This window comes from Sceloporus undulatus, chromosome 1 (assembly GCF_019175285.1).
Source record: "Sceloporus undulatus isolate JIND9_A2432 ecotype Alabama chromosome 1, SceUnd_v1.1, whole genome shotgun sequence".
Taxonomy (NCBI): Eukaryota; Metazoa; Chordata; class Lepidosauria; order Squamata; family Phrynosomatidae; genus Sceloporus; species Sceloporus undulatus.
This window is the reverse complement of record NC_056522.1, coordinates 378,617,592-378,632,576: the sequence shown is the minus strand read 5'-3', so window position 1 is coordinate 378,632,576 and position 14,985 is coordinate 378,617,592. Positions and strand designations below refer to the sequence as shown.

At 43.1% G+C, this 14,985-nt stretch overlaps 1 protein-coding gene across 1 annotated transcript in view; it reads right to left on the bottom strand.

Moving 5' to 3' along the window:
* MAP4K5 (mitogen-activated protein kinase kinase kinase kinase 5) overlaps positions 1–14,985 on the bottom strand; it is a 139,274-nt gene that overhangs the window by 89,958 nt on the left and 34,331 nt on the right. The window contains exon 3 of the mRNA XM_042460977.1: positions 3,665–3,722. Within this exon, the coding sequence (XP_042316911.1) occupies positions 3,665–3,722 (58 nt within the window). The remainder of the gene's footprint in view (positions 1–3,664; positions 3,723–14,985) is intronic.

Genomic DNA, 14,985 nt, shown 5'->3' with positions numbered 1-14,985 from the left:
ATGGCTCGTCGTTCCACCTGTCATTCATTTTATCATCTCTTTTATATAATTTTTCTGTGTATTGCAACCAGTGTCTTTTTGTTTCTTCTTGATCTTGAATTATGTTATTTTTATTGTCAAAGGGTCCCAGTCTTTGGTTTGAAATTTCCTTTGTTTTTCCAGATCTCATGGAATAGGTCTCTCATTCTTCCTTTTTTGTTGTTTTGTATATGGAACATAAATGAATTCCATGTTTAGACTTGGATGCCATCTCCATGCTATCTCATTAGGTACAGTGGACCCTTGTTACATGCTGAGGTTTGGTTCCAAGATCCCCCGTGTATAATAAAATCCATGGATGCTCACATCCCATTAAATATAATGACATAGCAAAATGGTGTCCTTTAAAAAAAATGGAAAATCAAGGTTTGATATTTGAAATTTATACTTTTTTTAAACATTTTCAAACCATGGATGCTTGAATCTGTGCATAAGAAGGGCCGAGTGTATATGCAAATATTCCAAAATCTGAAAAAATCCAAAATCCTTCTGGTCCCAAGCATTTTGGACTAGGGAAATTCAACATTTATTTACATTCTCAACAGAATTTATGTATTATTCTGTATTTGTGTGTTGTCTTTTTGTGATTTTTTTACATAGTCCCAGAAGAAGGCCTCAAGGCCAAAACACATCATACATTTTATCAATAAAAGAACCATCTTTAGAGCATTTTGAGGTGTGTCTTCAGTTGCTTCTGCAAATTTCATTTGGTGCTCCCTATTTTTGGCTTCTTTGGGAGGAAGGCAGCAAGTGGGCCACCATGTGATCCAAACGTTGGGCCAGACAGGCCCTTGCTCTGGTCCGGAAGACTTCTTCTTTATATTCTTATTTTCTCATGTTTTTAAACTCTACTTTGAGCCCTGTGAACGGTGCACTTCTTTGCTGCACAGTGTAAGCAAACCCTCCAAGGTAAAGTTAATGGTTTAACAACACAGAAAGAATCCATCACAGTCCGTTGAGAGGCTTTTAAAAACAGGCATTACGTGCTGGGGCAGCTCTGGCCAACCCAGTATTATGAGAACAGCAGCCTGAAGCATTATAAACCGAGTCTATGAAATCTGCATCATCTGCCACTGCAGAAAAGAAGGGCTCCAATATTATTATTTTTAAAAAAAGGAAAGGAAAAATACAGTACTCCAAAAGAGATTGGTTAGCAGGATGGCTGCTGTGGAAGAAACAATTTCCACCTGGCAAAGTTGTCGGATCATATGGTTTTTATATAATATAAATAGTTTTACAGACTGTTTAATTGTTTTTAAATACTGATGTTTTGTATGGTTTTTAATATGTACTAGTTTCAATTTGTAAGCCATTTTGAGTGGCACATAAATAAATAAAATGTAAATAAACAAATAAACCAGGGAAACCGAAGAAGGGGGGAAAGTCCTAACTGGATATACCAAATTCTTCAGCCATTACATTTTCTTCCATGAGGAGGCACTCTCTCATGGAAGAGCCCAGAAAAGACACTCTTTGGGAACTACAAGTCCCAGAACTCCTCAACCAGCATGCCAGGACTTGTAGTCCAAAAAAGTAATTTTTCCCAGCGCTGTATAGAAACCTAGGAAGCTGTTTCCTAACATACACTGTGAGAAGAGTGGCCCACTAGTAATCAAAATCGACTAGCACTGCTGACACACTGCAGAAATAAAGCAGTTTGACACTACTTTAACTTCCATGGGTCAATGCTATGGAATTCTGGGATTTGTAATTTGGTGGTGAACCAGGGTGCTCTGACATGGAAGACTAATATCTCACCCAGCTACAAATTGCAGAATTCCATCGCACTGAGTCACAGCAGTTAAATTACATAATATCACTTTATTTCTGCAGTGTGGATGTAATAGACCCTCAGGTTCTCTGGCAGAAGTAATAACTTTCTAATAAGCTACTCTGCCCCTTTGAAAAAGAAGACAAGGAAACAAATATGGGACTTTCTATAGGAGAACCAGAGACCTCATCACTGAATTGTGGCTACCTTCAATCCCCTGATCAGACAAAATCAAGTCCATCAACTGCAAACAGATGCTCTGGACTGTAGTTTTTATTCCAACCAGTTGTTGGTCACTGGCAGGGACAACTGCACATCCTCAGAATTAAATAGGAACATGATGGCACCCACATTTTACTTACAGGAAATGTCACAAGTACGCCTTTGATATTTAATGTCCCAAAAGGAGACTTGCCAAGGCTTATGCCTGCCTGAGGCCCTTGTCCTCCAATTCACAAATCCCAGATGTGTGTGTATTCTGGAGGAGTTTATACAATGAAGATGGAGAGATACTCAGCGCATGCTCAATGGCACCACAGTTATTGATTTAACCACAACAGATTTCAGAGTCCCAGCTCCAGTTGTTACACAATTAAAAAAACCAACATGGGGAATGAAAAACAAAGTTGTGAATTGTGCTCTGAATTAGCACAGGAAGGCCTCTGGCTCTTTAAAGTTGTTGTTTTTGTCTCGCCCACAAATACAAAAGACTTCATCTTGAAAGCCTTGCTGTTTCAGAAAACAAACCTCCAAGCCAATTGCAACAAGGGCATCAGAATGGCAGAGCAGATAGATGGATGCATGTGATTCAGGGAGGGGAGAGTCTGTATTCAATTCACTGCTGATCCTGGAATTCTTGGGCCGGCATTGACTAAAATAGTAGCCATCAGCCTAAGGTATCTTATGGAGTGGGACACAGACCACAGAATGCTGACACACGCCCTGGTAACCTCTCGTTTGGATTTCTGCAATGCGCTCTACATGGGGCAACCCTTGTACCATACCCGGAAGCTGCAACTTGTGCAGAATATGGCAGCCCGTCTGGTCACTGGCACTGCCAGGGCCAGTCATATAACTCCAGTCCTTAAAGACTTACATTGGCTGCCTATTCGCTTCCGGGCGCAATACAAGGTGTTGGTAATTACCTATAAAGCCCTAAATGGCTTGGGCCCAGGGTACCTGGAGGACCGCCTCTCTCCGTACAATCCGCCCCGCGCACTTCGATCTTCAGGGCAGCTATTGCTAAGAGTTCCAGAGGTGAAATAGAACTCCACCTCTAGGAGGGCTTTCTCCATCTCAGCCCCCAACCTCTGGAACGCGCTGCCCTTCGAGCTCCGCTCAGCCACCTCCCTACCTCAATTCAGGAAGGGGTTAAAAACCCACTTATTTGAACAAGCTTACCCTGACCAGTAATTCTTCCCCCCCCCCATGTCAGCATTGTGTTTGCCGACATGTTATTTTTATTATTTTTACTGAACTGTTTTTAATGTATTTTATTTGGTTTGTATAATTGTATTGTTATTCCCTGCTGTTCACCGCCCTGATTTTTTAGAAGGGCGGTATATAAATAAAATTTTATTATTATATTATTATTATTTTATTATTATGAAGTCCCACACAGCCCTGCAGTTAACCTTGTCCCCTTTGGCTACCATCAACTGACTTACTCTGTAGGGTTTTTGTGGGGATTAAAAAAGGGGCAAAAGAAATTGTGTCAAACTCTTTGGAATACTACTTACTTCATTTCATTTATATCTCTCCTTTTCCCAAGTGTGGGACCAAAGGACATGGTAAGCAAGGTGGTTAAGGTGGCAAATCCATTGTAAGCATATTTGAAAGCAAAGGAGTACTTACCTGGTTCTAACTTGATAATTTTTACTGCAGCCAGTTCGCCGGTGTGCATGTTTCTGGCCTGAAAACAAGACAAAACAAGATGACAACAGACTTAAACAAAATGGAAGGGCATGTGGATTGTCATATTAAACAAAGTAGTGCTGTCATGAGCCTTTTAAAGCAGTCCCACAGATCACAAGGAAAGCAGAAGGGGATGGATGGATGTATGTATAGAGCCATAAGAATTAAAATGTAGCTGAAAAAATTAATCACTGATAACCTTAAGGAGCAGTATAAAAACAAGCAAATCTGCTATCAAAATGAAGCACTGGAATGAAACCGTTTTAACCAATTTTAAAAAGGTAACAAGAAATGGGGGGGGAACAACTTCTCCCATTAAAAGATCATTTTATAGCAACTCACTAGTGATCTGAAGCCTGTCTTCTTAGCAATGTCTAGCTGGTGGTCGAAGAAGAGCAGAGAGGTGGCCAGCCTAGCCTCCCATGGGAGGGAGTTCCACAGTTTGGGAGCATCCACCAAGAAGGCCCTTTTCCACATCCCGACTATGTACCTGTGAGGACTTGGGATGGAGAGGACTTCCCTTGAAAATCTCAAAAATTCAGAAGGGCTGACAGGCAGGCTTTCAAGCAGGCTTTCATGGTCTTTCACAGAGTCTATATCTAAGCTGTGTATAGGTCATAACCCTCACTTTGCACTTCTGAAAGATACAAATCCTTGCAGCAAAGGCAATTATATTATTTTTACCCTATAAGCCACACAGCTCCCTCTACATTCTGATGCAGTTGTTCCAAACAGGTGTGATAAAGGGAAAAGGTGAACTGTTGCCTGGGGGCAAGTAAATGTTGCAGGGCCTGCACATGTCTCCTGTCCGTGAAGTCAAGGCCGTGCAGAACAGACTTCCACAAAAGATGCTGCCTGAATGCTTTCTGTATGAGTGGATGATGTGTAGGGTGGCTGCAATGCACGAGCACATTAATAATATTTAATAATAATAATAATAATAATTATTTATATCCTGCCTCTCCCTGTATTGGATCGAGGCGGGTAACAAGATATCAAAGATAATAAAATCAAGTAAAAAAAACCCAAAAAACAAAAACAAAAACAAAACATGGAAACAATAGTTAAAAGACATATTACATTTCAAGTTCCCAAATTCCCTCCCACCCTATAAAAAAGTAAAACAATTCCCAACCAATGGCCAATAAAATCAATCAAGATCATTCAATCCAATGGGAACAATTAGGTAAGTGGAAAAATTGGAAGTCAATTCGGGAAGGCTTGCCAGAAAAGATCTGTTTTTATTGCCTTCTTGAAGGCACCTCCAGATTTTTGAAGTGGCAACGGAAAATGTCCTCTGGGAAGTGGTTAATAATCTAGTTCTAGGACCTGAGAGTGTGGGAAGGATTATATGGGAGGAGGCGTTCCCTGAGGTATGCTGGACCCAAGCAATTTAGGGCTTTATAGGTAATAACCAACACCTTATACTGTGCCCAGAAGCAAATGAGGAGCCAATGTAGGGATTTTAAAATAGGTGTAATGGATTCAAATTTTGAACTCCCTGTTACCAATCTGACTGCCATATTTTGTACCAACTGCAGCTTCCAAGCATGGCATGAGGGTTGCCCTCATTAGGATCTGTCCATAAAATTACTTTTGTTGTTGTGTGCCTGCGAAACAAAATTTGTTTAAATGGGATTTGCCATGGGCCTCCTATGAGGCTGAAAGAGTGTGACTTGCCCAAGATCATCCAGTGGGATTCCATGGCTGGACAAGGATTTGAGCTCTGGGTGTAAGCTGTGCTGCAGAAATAGTGTAGTTTGACAACATTTTAACTGCAATGGCTCGATGCTATGTAATTCTGAGATTTGTAGTCTGTTGTGGCACCAGAGCTCTCTGACACAGAAGGCTAAACATCTCACAAAACTACAAATCCAAGAATTCTATAACATTGAGCCACGGCAGTTAAAGCAGTGTCAAACTACATTTTTCCTGAAGTGCAGATTAGACCCTGGTCTCCCAGAGTCCTAATCCAACATTCAAACCACCACATTGGCTCCACACAGACCGCCCACAAAATTTCTGGGGTTTCTGCATATCCTTTGGCATCTACACTGCAAGGAAATGTTGCTGACTGCAAATGCAGAGAAGACAAGAGAGAGACTTTTCTTGTGTGACATCTAAGATGTGGAAACCCTCACCCTGCCAATGACTGGTGGTTTCCATGTCAGCAGGATAGCAAGTCTGCTCCAATTGTAATGTTGTAGTCCCAACTCAAAGTAGTGGAACACACTTCCTCGGAGTGTAGTGGAGTCTCCCTCCTTGGAAGTCTTCAAACGGAGGCTGGATGGCCATCTGTCGGGGATGCTTTAATTTGGATTTCCTGCATGGCAGAATGGGGTTGGACTGGATGGCCCTTGCAGTCTCTTCCAACTCTATGATTCTAGCTGTCCCAGGTGCTGAATCTATGTGGAAACCAAGTTTACATTAAACCTCAAAGCAGATTCACTAGTGCACTGACACAGCCACCACCAAAAGTCCTGAAGGTGATGTTGCCTCCCTCTTCACAGGTCTTCCTGCTTGAAAATCATGTTGCTCCAGTCAGGTTCTCAGTGTTATTGTTGTTGTTTTACACTTTCTGCTACAAATACATCTTTTGGTATTCTTTTTAAGATTCAGCACAGCTCACATTTGGTTTTTGTTTCATTATTGAACCTCAATAATGACACCTCAACATTAGGAGGAACTTCCTGACAGTAAGAGCTGTTTGACAGTGGAACACACTCCCTTGGAAAATGGTGGGGTCTCCTTCTTTGGGGGTCTTTAAACAAAGGCTAGATATCCATCTGTCACAGGGAGGGCTTTGACTGAGTGTTCCTGCATGGCAGGATGGGATTGGACTGAATGGCCCTTGGGGTCTTTTCCAACTTCTAATGTTTCTATGATTCTATGATTGATCAAATGCCAGCATGGCAGAGTAGTTTGAATATTAGACAACAACTCTGGAGACCAGGGTTCGATTCCCATCTTGGCCATGAAAAGCATTGGGTGTCCTTGGGCAAGCCACGTGCTCTCAGCCTCGGGGTAAGGCAATGGCAAACCTCCTCTAAACAAATCTTGCCAAGAAAACCCCTGATAGCTTTGTCTTAGGGTCGCCATAAATCAGAAACAATTTCAAAACACACAACAATAACTGCTTAAAAACAGCAAAGCAACAGACCATTAAAAACCTCTGCAGTCAATTTCTCAAAGCTTAAGAGGACAGTATTCATTTCTCGATGGAAAGACAAGTAAGGAACTACCCTAGCATGACTAGGGAGGGAGTTCCAAAGCCTGGAAGCAGCCACCAAAATATATAAACTAGAGATGTGAGAGAAGGGGAGAGTTGGTCTTTTCTCCTGGTTGCAGAAGTGCAGATGCTGCCCAGGTACAGGGCACCCACCTCTGTCCTCTTAATGCATATGGGAGTATGTACCTGCCCTTCAACAAGGGGAGGTGTGCTTCGACGGGCTCAGTTAGAGCAGAACTGCATGGGCTGTGCATTATGCTTGGCCCTATGAAATGTAGAATCTCAAGCATTATATACTGTACATATCAAACTCAATGGTCCTTTACACACAGATGCTTCAAATTTCTGAATTCCTATGTTTAAAATAATGTGCAAAAGGAAAAAATATCTCCCCGAGGCATGAATTTTGCAAGGGACACATGGCTGGGCATGCAGACTTATGTCAACATATTTAAACTAAAAGTTGAGTCTGCTCTTTAACAGTCTGGGTTGAGAAATGAGAGAATGAGGACCATCCTTTTCAATATGCCGATTCAGATCAATCCTCATGTTTAAAAAGAAATGCCTACATTTTAAATTATACTGTATTGTAAACACTTCCGACAAGAGCTTAAAAGCTCGGGTAGATTTATAGCCACTCTAACTACCAGTGTTGAAAAATGGGGCAGAAGGAATCTTCTCCCACTAACCTGCTCTTTCTTTTGCCTTTTCCCACTTCTAGCCCAGACCTCTGGACAGCATTCCTCTCACCCCTGCTCATCCCCAATCCCAAGCTCATCACTGACAGAGGGTGAAAGGACCAGGAGGATCACCCTAAATCCAGGAAGGCAGCTGCTTCCGTCCCTTTCTACAGGAAGTGCATGACATCTGTGCCAAAGCAGGGTACATTCAGTCCTCCGCAAGTGATACAGCAGGCTTTTTCCCTCCAAAAATAAAAACATTACATTTTTAAAAAAACTCAAAAGAAAAGAGAGAAAGGGACTGAGTGGGCAGTATCTTGCAGCTATGGATAAGTTTGCAAAGCTGAGAGCTTTGGTGGGTAAATTGAGCCACTGGTTCTCAAAAAGCCTGCCCTCAAGGGATTACTTCCTCACAGACTTGTCTGCCTTAAAGCTCTGTTCCTTCAAGAAAATGTATTTTTGGAAATACAATCAGCCTATATCAATGTCTATGCCTAGTCCATGTTTATATCCTATACACTGTCCTTTTTTCCCCTCTCTTTCCTTTCTTTTCTTCATAATCACACTTAAAAATATAAGCAAAAATGTCTGTCCCTGAACTGACAATTATATTATAAAAGGGGAGAACTGGAGCAGTATTTCTAATGAGACTAGCCATAAATCTGGAGCAGTGGCCCTAAAACCTGGGAAGAGGTTGGTCACCTACACACCTTAGGAATATAGAATGAAGTGGTCTGTGATGACATACTATTTGTCTGTCTACATGGTTTACTCCAACCAAGTCATCTGGGAATGCTGGATGTTGCAGTTGAACACATCTGGAAGCTATCCTGACTGCTGGTGACTCTGTAATTGCTGATAATATAATACAGTCATCCCTCCATATTTGTGGCTTTGATATTTGCGGATTTGATTATTCACGGATTTCATTAATATGTTCTCTCTAGGACTGTCTAGGTCCTCCAGTGCAACTCTGTGGTTAACTTTAACTAAAAGTTGCACTGAAAGACCATTTCTAGCTACTCCAGTGCCATTCTATGGTCAGTGTATGTTGGACATTGACCACAGATGCCCTGGAGGGTCTAGAGATTCCTAGAGAGGTGTCCTCTCAGGTAAAAACAGTGTTTATGTTATTTGCGGTTTTTCCATTTCCACGGGGGTCTTGTTCCCCTAACCCTAGCGAATATGGAGGGACAAGTGTAATAATATTTATTTTACTTATACCTCGCTCTTCAGCCAAGGCTATCAGAGCGGCTTACAAATTGTTAATTGGACATTTCCCTGCCCTCAGGCTTACAATCTTAAGAGATAAGATACAAAAGGAGAAGGGAATGGCAGGGGGAAGGGGAAAAGTCCAGCAGATCTTCTCTCCCTCTGATGCCTGGACCAGGGCAGATGGACTGGAGGGAGGGCCCTTCTTCTTACTCTGGTTAGAACCAATTAGGGAAGGCATTGGGCCTACCTTTCTCTTCCTCAGAGGCCAGGATGGAGTCAGATGCCTTCTGGAAGAGCGCAATTTCTTTAGGGAAGGCCTGTTGGCATCGGGCATACCTTTCTCTCTCTGATTTTTTTAATGGGAGGCACTAGGGGTTCTATTGGAGCCTTCAGCAAGTCAAAGGTGGGCTCTGCCACCACCAAGGTATGATATTTCCCCTACAAAATGTCCTGGGTTATACAGATGAGATTTCAAGGGCTGCCCTATTGCTGAGGCTGAACAGAGAGCATGCTTGCCTTCAAGTCATTTCTGACATAAGGCAACCCTAACACGAAACTATGACGGGATATCCCAGATCCAAGTCAAAGTCAAGATCATCTCTGCTATAGTACTTCCAGTTCTGTGTATAGCTGTAAAAGCTGGACAGTAAAGAAAGCTGACAGGAAAAAAATGAGTCCATTGGAAATGAGGTGCTGAAAAGAGTTCTATGGATAACATGGACTACCAAAGGAACAAATCAAGGGGTTTGAAAGCAAATCAAGTGTGAATTCACCTTGGAAGCCAAAATGACTAAGTTGAGGCTATTATACTTCAAACACATCATGAGATGACATGACTCACTGGAAAAGAGGATAATACCTTTTAAAGTGGAAGACAGTAGGGAAAGAGGACAACCTTAGTACAAGTGAACAGACTCCATAAAGGAAGCCATGGCCCTGGGTTCGTGAAACCTTAGCAGAGCTGTTAATAACAGGGTCTCCTGGAGGCCTGTCATTCACAGTTTGCTTTAAACAAAGCTAATACTAAAAACAACAATAAAATAACAGCAACAAAAATAACAGGGACTACATTGTCACATTATTGATAGACAGACTGATTGATTAATGGATTGATTGGCTTTGTACCCTGCCTTTCTCTCAAGGTGGGATTCAAGGAAGGAACCCTGGTGGTGCAGTGGTCAACATCATAAATTCAATTCTAGAAGAGGGCTCCAAGGTCCACTCAGCCTTCCATCCTTTCGTAGGCTGGTAAAATGAGTACCCAGCTTGTTGGGGGCACTTGGCTTACACGTTGCAAACCACTTAGGGAGTGCTAGTTCACTGACAGGTGGTACAGAAATATACTTGCTATATTGCTATATATATTGCTACATTAAAGGCAGCTGTTTGAAACTTCCTGAGATTTAAGATCTGGAGACACCTGTCTCTCCATCTCTCCATGGTCAGAAAAACGTGTTTTTCCAAGTCTTATGATTCTGTTTATTTTTAAAAAAATTGGGTGGCCTTGGGGGACTGACTGGTGGGGAGGCTTCAGAGGCTAAACCATGTAAGTAAGGTTCAGGGGCTAAACCATGGCCACCCCCAACATAGACCATGTATTGGTCAAAGCTACCCCTAGAATGATTTACAGAACTCAGTAACTCCCTTTCCCCTGCCCTTCTCTTCTCTCACTGGGCATCCAATGCCCACAAGCTCTGAAGCAAATATGAAGCCAGCTTTGGCTGACAGGAGTTGGGGAGGGGGAGGATAAAACAGAGGGAGACCAGCCGCTTCTTGGATGAGGCATTCAGCAGTGTCCTTTCGATTTTTAAGACTGCCAGGGGCCATTGTGGATTCTGTGCACCACCTCCGCCTCCCCAGCTGGGGCTCAGAGAGAGAAAGCGGTGACAGGCTCCATTATCCTGGAGGGTGTTTGGGGCTTTTCAGAAAAACATTGCCTAAATAGAGACTTTTCAGACTCCGATGGTTAAAAGAGAACTGTCTCTCAGCATAGGCATCAGGAGTCTACTTTCCAGGGAAACAAAAACATAGTCCAGGGCAGGGAGAGACAGGGCAGGGAGAGAAAGGCATGAAGGGGAGGGGGACACACTGTGCATCTATAATTCCTTCCCCTGGTCACAAATGCAGTTTTTAATATTAAGATGGGAGGACTGGGCTGGGATTCATAAAGGCCTGTCAACTTTATTGACTGTGGGCGAAGGGAGGCAGGCGGGATTCAAAATAGTCAAAGGCAGGACTTTCGCAACACGCTCAGAATGATGGATCAGGAGACTAGCACGACTATCATCCATCCGGTCAGGCTCCCAAGGAAAGTCTGAGAAAAGGGATTTTTTTCATTCAAACCTCTGGACACGACATCTGTCTCGTGATGGCACACATCTCTATTTCACTTTCCTTAGAAAGGGTGGGCAACTTCTGTGTGCTCAGGGATGTACTTTCCTCCTCCAGGGCCCACCTGGTACACTGCCATATAAAGGGGAGCGCGTAAGCTGGAAATGGCCAGAAGGTCACTTCTAGGTTTGTTTTTTTTAAATGAGAGAGGGTAGAATCATAGAGTTGGAAGATACCACAAGGGCCATCCAGTTCAACCTCCTGCCATGCAGGAACTCACAATCAAAGTATCCCCGACAGATAGCCATCCAGCCTTTGGGTGTATGTTCAATGGTGCAAGGGGGAAGTGTCCTGTGACTAGTTTAAAACCATTCCTGGAAGCTTCCAAGAGAGAGAATTCACTATTTTTTCCCTTTCCTTTTGTCTTTTTCTTGGGGCGTGCATGGGTGGGTCAGAAAAGGGCCACTTCAGGGAATTCAATGGAAACATAAAAAGCTCTGCAATGTGACCCTGGACTTGCTATCTTTCATACTTCTTAGACCTCATTCCCACTATGATTTAAATCGGATCGTGATTTGGTACGAGCATTGTTTGTACGTTAAATTGTTCATTGTTAAACAAGCATTGTTTCCACCTAATCCGAATCACTTCAGCGATTCGGAAAGGGGGACCGTGCTTTTGACCCGTTTAACCCGTGTCAAAAAGATGCTGGTTTTTCACTGCGTCTCCTCCATCTGGCCTGCTTCCTCCATCCGGCTTGCCTGCATAGTGGGAACCACAATCCGATTTCGAATCGATTTGTCATTTTGAATCGGAAATCGATTCTGGGGTATTGAGGAGGGAGCAAGCTTGTTTTCTGCTGCTCCAGAGACTAGAACACGGAAAAATGGATGCAAGCTACAACAAAAGAGATTCCACTTCAACATTAAGAGGAACTTCCTGACAGTAAGAGCTATTTGACAGTGGAACACACTCCCTCAGAGTGTAGTGGAGTCTCCTTCCTTGGAGGTCTTTAAGCAGAGGCTGAATGACCATCTGTTGGGTATGCTTTGATTGAGAGTTCCTGCATGGCAGGGGGTTGGACAGGATAGCCCTTGTAATCTCTTCCGATTCTATGATTTTAAGTGGGAATGAGGCCTTAGACAGGCTGGGATCAGAGACTACTCCAGACTGCTCCAGAGACCAAGGATCTGAGCAATGGATGCAAACTACAGGAAAATTCCACCTTAACATTAGAAGAACCTCCTGACACTGCTCTAAAGTGGAAGACACTCCCTTAGAGGGTGGTGGAGTATCCTTCCTTGGAGGTTTTCAAACAGAGGCTAGATGGCCATTTGTCACAGGGAGGGCTTTGATTGTGTCTGGAAACCATTCCTTGCGAGGGGAGACTTAGGGAGTTGTGTATGTTCAGCCTGGAGAAGAGAAGGTCTGGTTCAAAAGCTAGGGAGGTCATAAAGCCCTATGAGGAGCAGCATAGGGAGCATGGAATGTTTAGTATGATGAAAAGAAGGTTAAGAGGGGACATGATAGTCATGTTTAAATATTTGAAGGGATGTCACATTAAAGATGGAAGAGGCTTGTTTTCCACGGATCCAGAGACAAGGATAAGCAACAATGGCTTCAAACTCCAAGAAAACAGATTCCACTTCAACATTAGGAAGAACTTCTTGATGGTAAGCGCTGTTTGACAGTGGTACACACTCCTCCAAAGTGTAGTGAAGTCCTCCTTCTTTGGAGGTCATTAAACAAAGGCTAGATGGCCATCTTTTCGGTGTGCTTTGATGGTGTCTTCTACACAAAACAGAATGAGTTTGGACAGGATGGTCTCTTGGGATCTCTTCCAACTCTAGGATTTTATGATTCCATTTTTCACCCAGTAACTTGCTGGAGACCTGACTGAATAAAAAGGTATTTGCCCACAAGAGAAAGCGCAAGAGGAGAGTTTTGCATTGAGCTTTCTACTGGAAAGCACACCACATAACAAATTAATGACATGTATGAATTAAATTCATCATTTCTTTTTCTGAGGAATGAAACTGTAGGTAACGGGGCCCCCCCGCCGCCGCCGCCACACTTAATACACAGTTAAATTACTATTATGATTACTAGGACTAGGACTCTGGGAGACCAGGGTTTGAATTCCTGCTGGGCCATGGAAATCCATTGGTGGACTTTACGCAAGTCAGACTCTGACACCCTCAAACAAAGGTAAGGGAAACTGTCTCTAAATAAATCTTGTCAGGAAAACCCTGCAACAGGGTCACCTTCAAGGTGGAGTCGACATGAAGGAATGTAACAACAAAAATGGTTACCAGGAAACAGGAAGTTGCTCTGGGGGGAAATTAGGGTTCAGTCAGTTAGCCCTGGAAGTAGCCAATGTGGGCAAAAGAGGCTTTTTTTCATGCAACAGGCCATGTCTGAGGATGGAATTGGCGCCTTGAGGGCGGATCGGGATTTGCAGTCTGTATCAGTGTTTACGGTGTTGCAGAAAAACAGGAACCAAATTCTTGAGCCTCTGTACAATCCATACACTCCCCAAACAGGTTTCTCTGCTTAGGCTGAGGAAAGCAAACAATTACCAAAAAAAAGAAGAAGAAGAAGAAGCAAAAACCAACCCATAAAGAGGCTTTACTGGGTGGTGCAAATGCCAGCAGAAGAATTTATTCCTGTAGCCTTTTTAAAAAAAAGATTCAGCCTGTAGTTTTCAGTTCAAGAAAGGGCCTTCCAGATGGCAGGGGGCGGACAAGGAGAAGGTAAAACTGATACCAAATACAATGGCACAAAGGCTTGGAAAGGCTTAATTAAATCTATGTGCTAAGTGGCAATAGAAGAGCAGAATGAAATACACTGAGTCCCCAAGCTTGGCAAAACTGAGCACAGCCAGCCATGTGGGAAGCAGTTCGGGAACAGAACATCCACTGCTTCCGGGGATGATGGGCCCATTCCAGGAGCTCAGAGCTTGAGCCCAGTACAGCCAGCTGGTAAAACATGATTAGATGAGTTGGGTCTCCATCCTTCCCTCAGGACTCCTGCTCTGTACCACTCAATTTTCTCCACTTCTTTTCAAACACTGTTTCTTGCATGCTGTACAAAAAATGCACCAGCATAGGAATGGAAGGAGACAGCACTAGTTCACTGAATATGGACCAGATGCAACAGACATTATAAACAAACCAACAAATCTGCATCAGAATGGAAAATGTATAGCCCATCCAACCTGAAGCCCCCAATCAGTCCCGCAATGTCCTCAATGTTAAACTGTCTGCCTGAAAACTGCATGCAAATTCCCCTAATGCATGCATGCAAAAACAAAACAAAAAACCCAAAACCTACATAACCCCTCAGAATCCCCAACCTCACAAATATTTTGTTTCTCTCCATTTTCCTTCTAAAACAGTGACAAGAAGTGACACCAAGTTTTTGTGGTGTGCGGGGGGAAGAGTAGCCCATGAAGGAAGCAAGGATGGAAAAATAGTTTTCCTCTCTTCATGCAGTTGCCCAGCCCAACCTACATGCACTTGCAGCCAGAAACTGAAAAAGTCGCTTTCGTTGGACTACAATACTCAGAACAACGCCATGCTGTCTGGGGAGTCTGGGCATTACTGTCCAAAAAGCTTCTGACAAAGCTGCCTCTCAGGTCACCCGCTCATTTCTCTCACAATTGTCTAATCTGACTATTGGTGGTCTGGCAGAATTTCAGATGAGAATCAAATTCTTTTCTCATCACCCATGACATTGCTTTTTTTTTAAACTGGAAATTGCTGGGCCTGAATGTGAGACCTTCCACATTCAATAAGCATGAACTG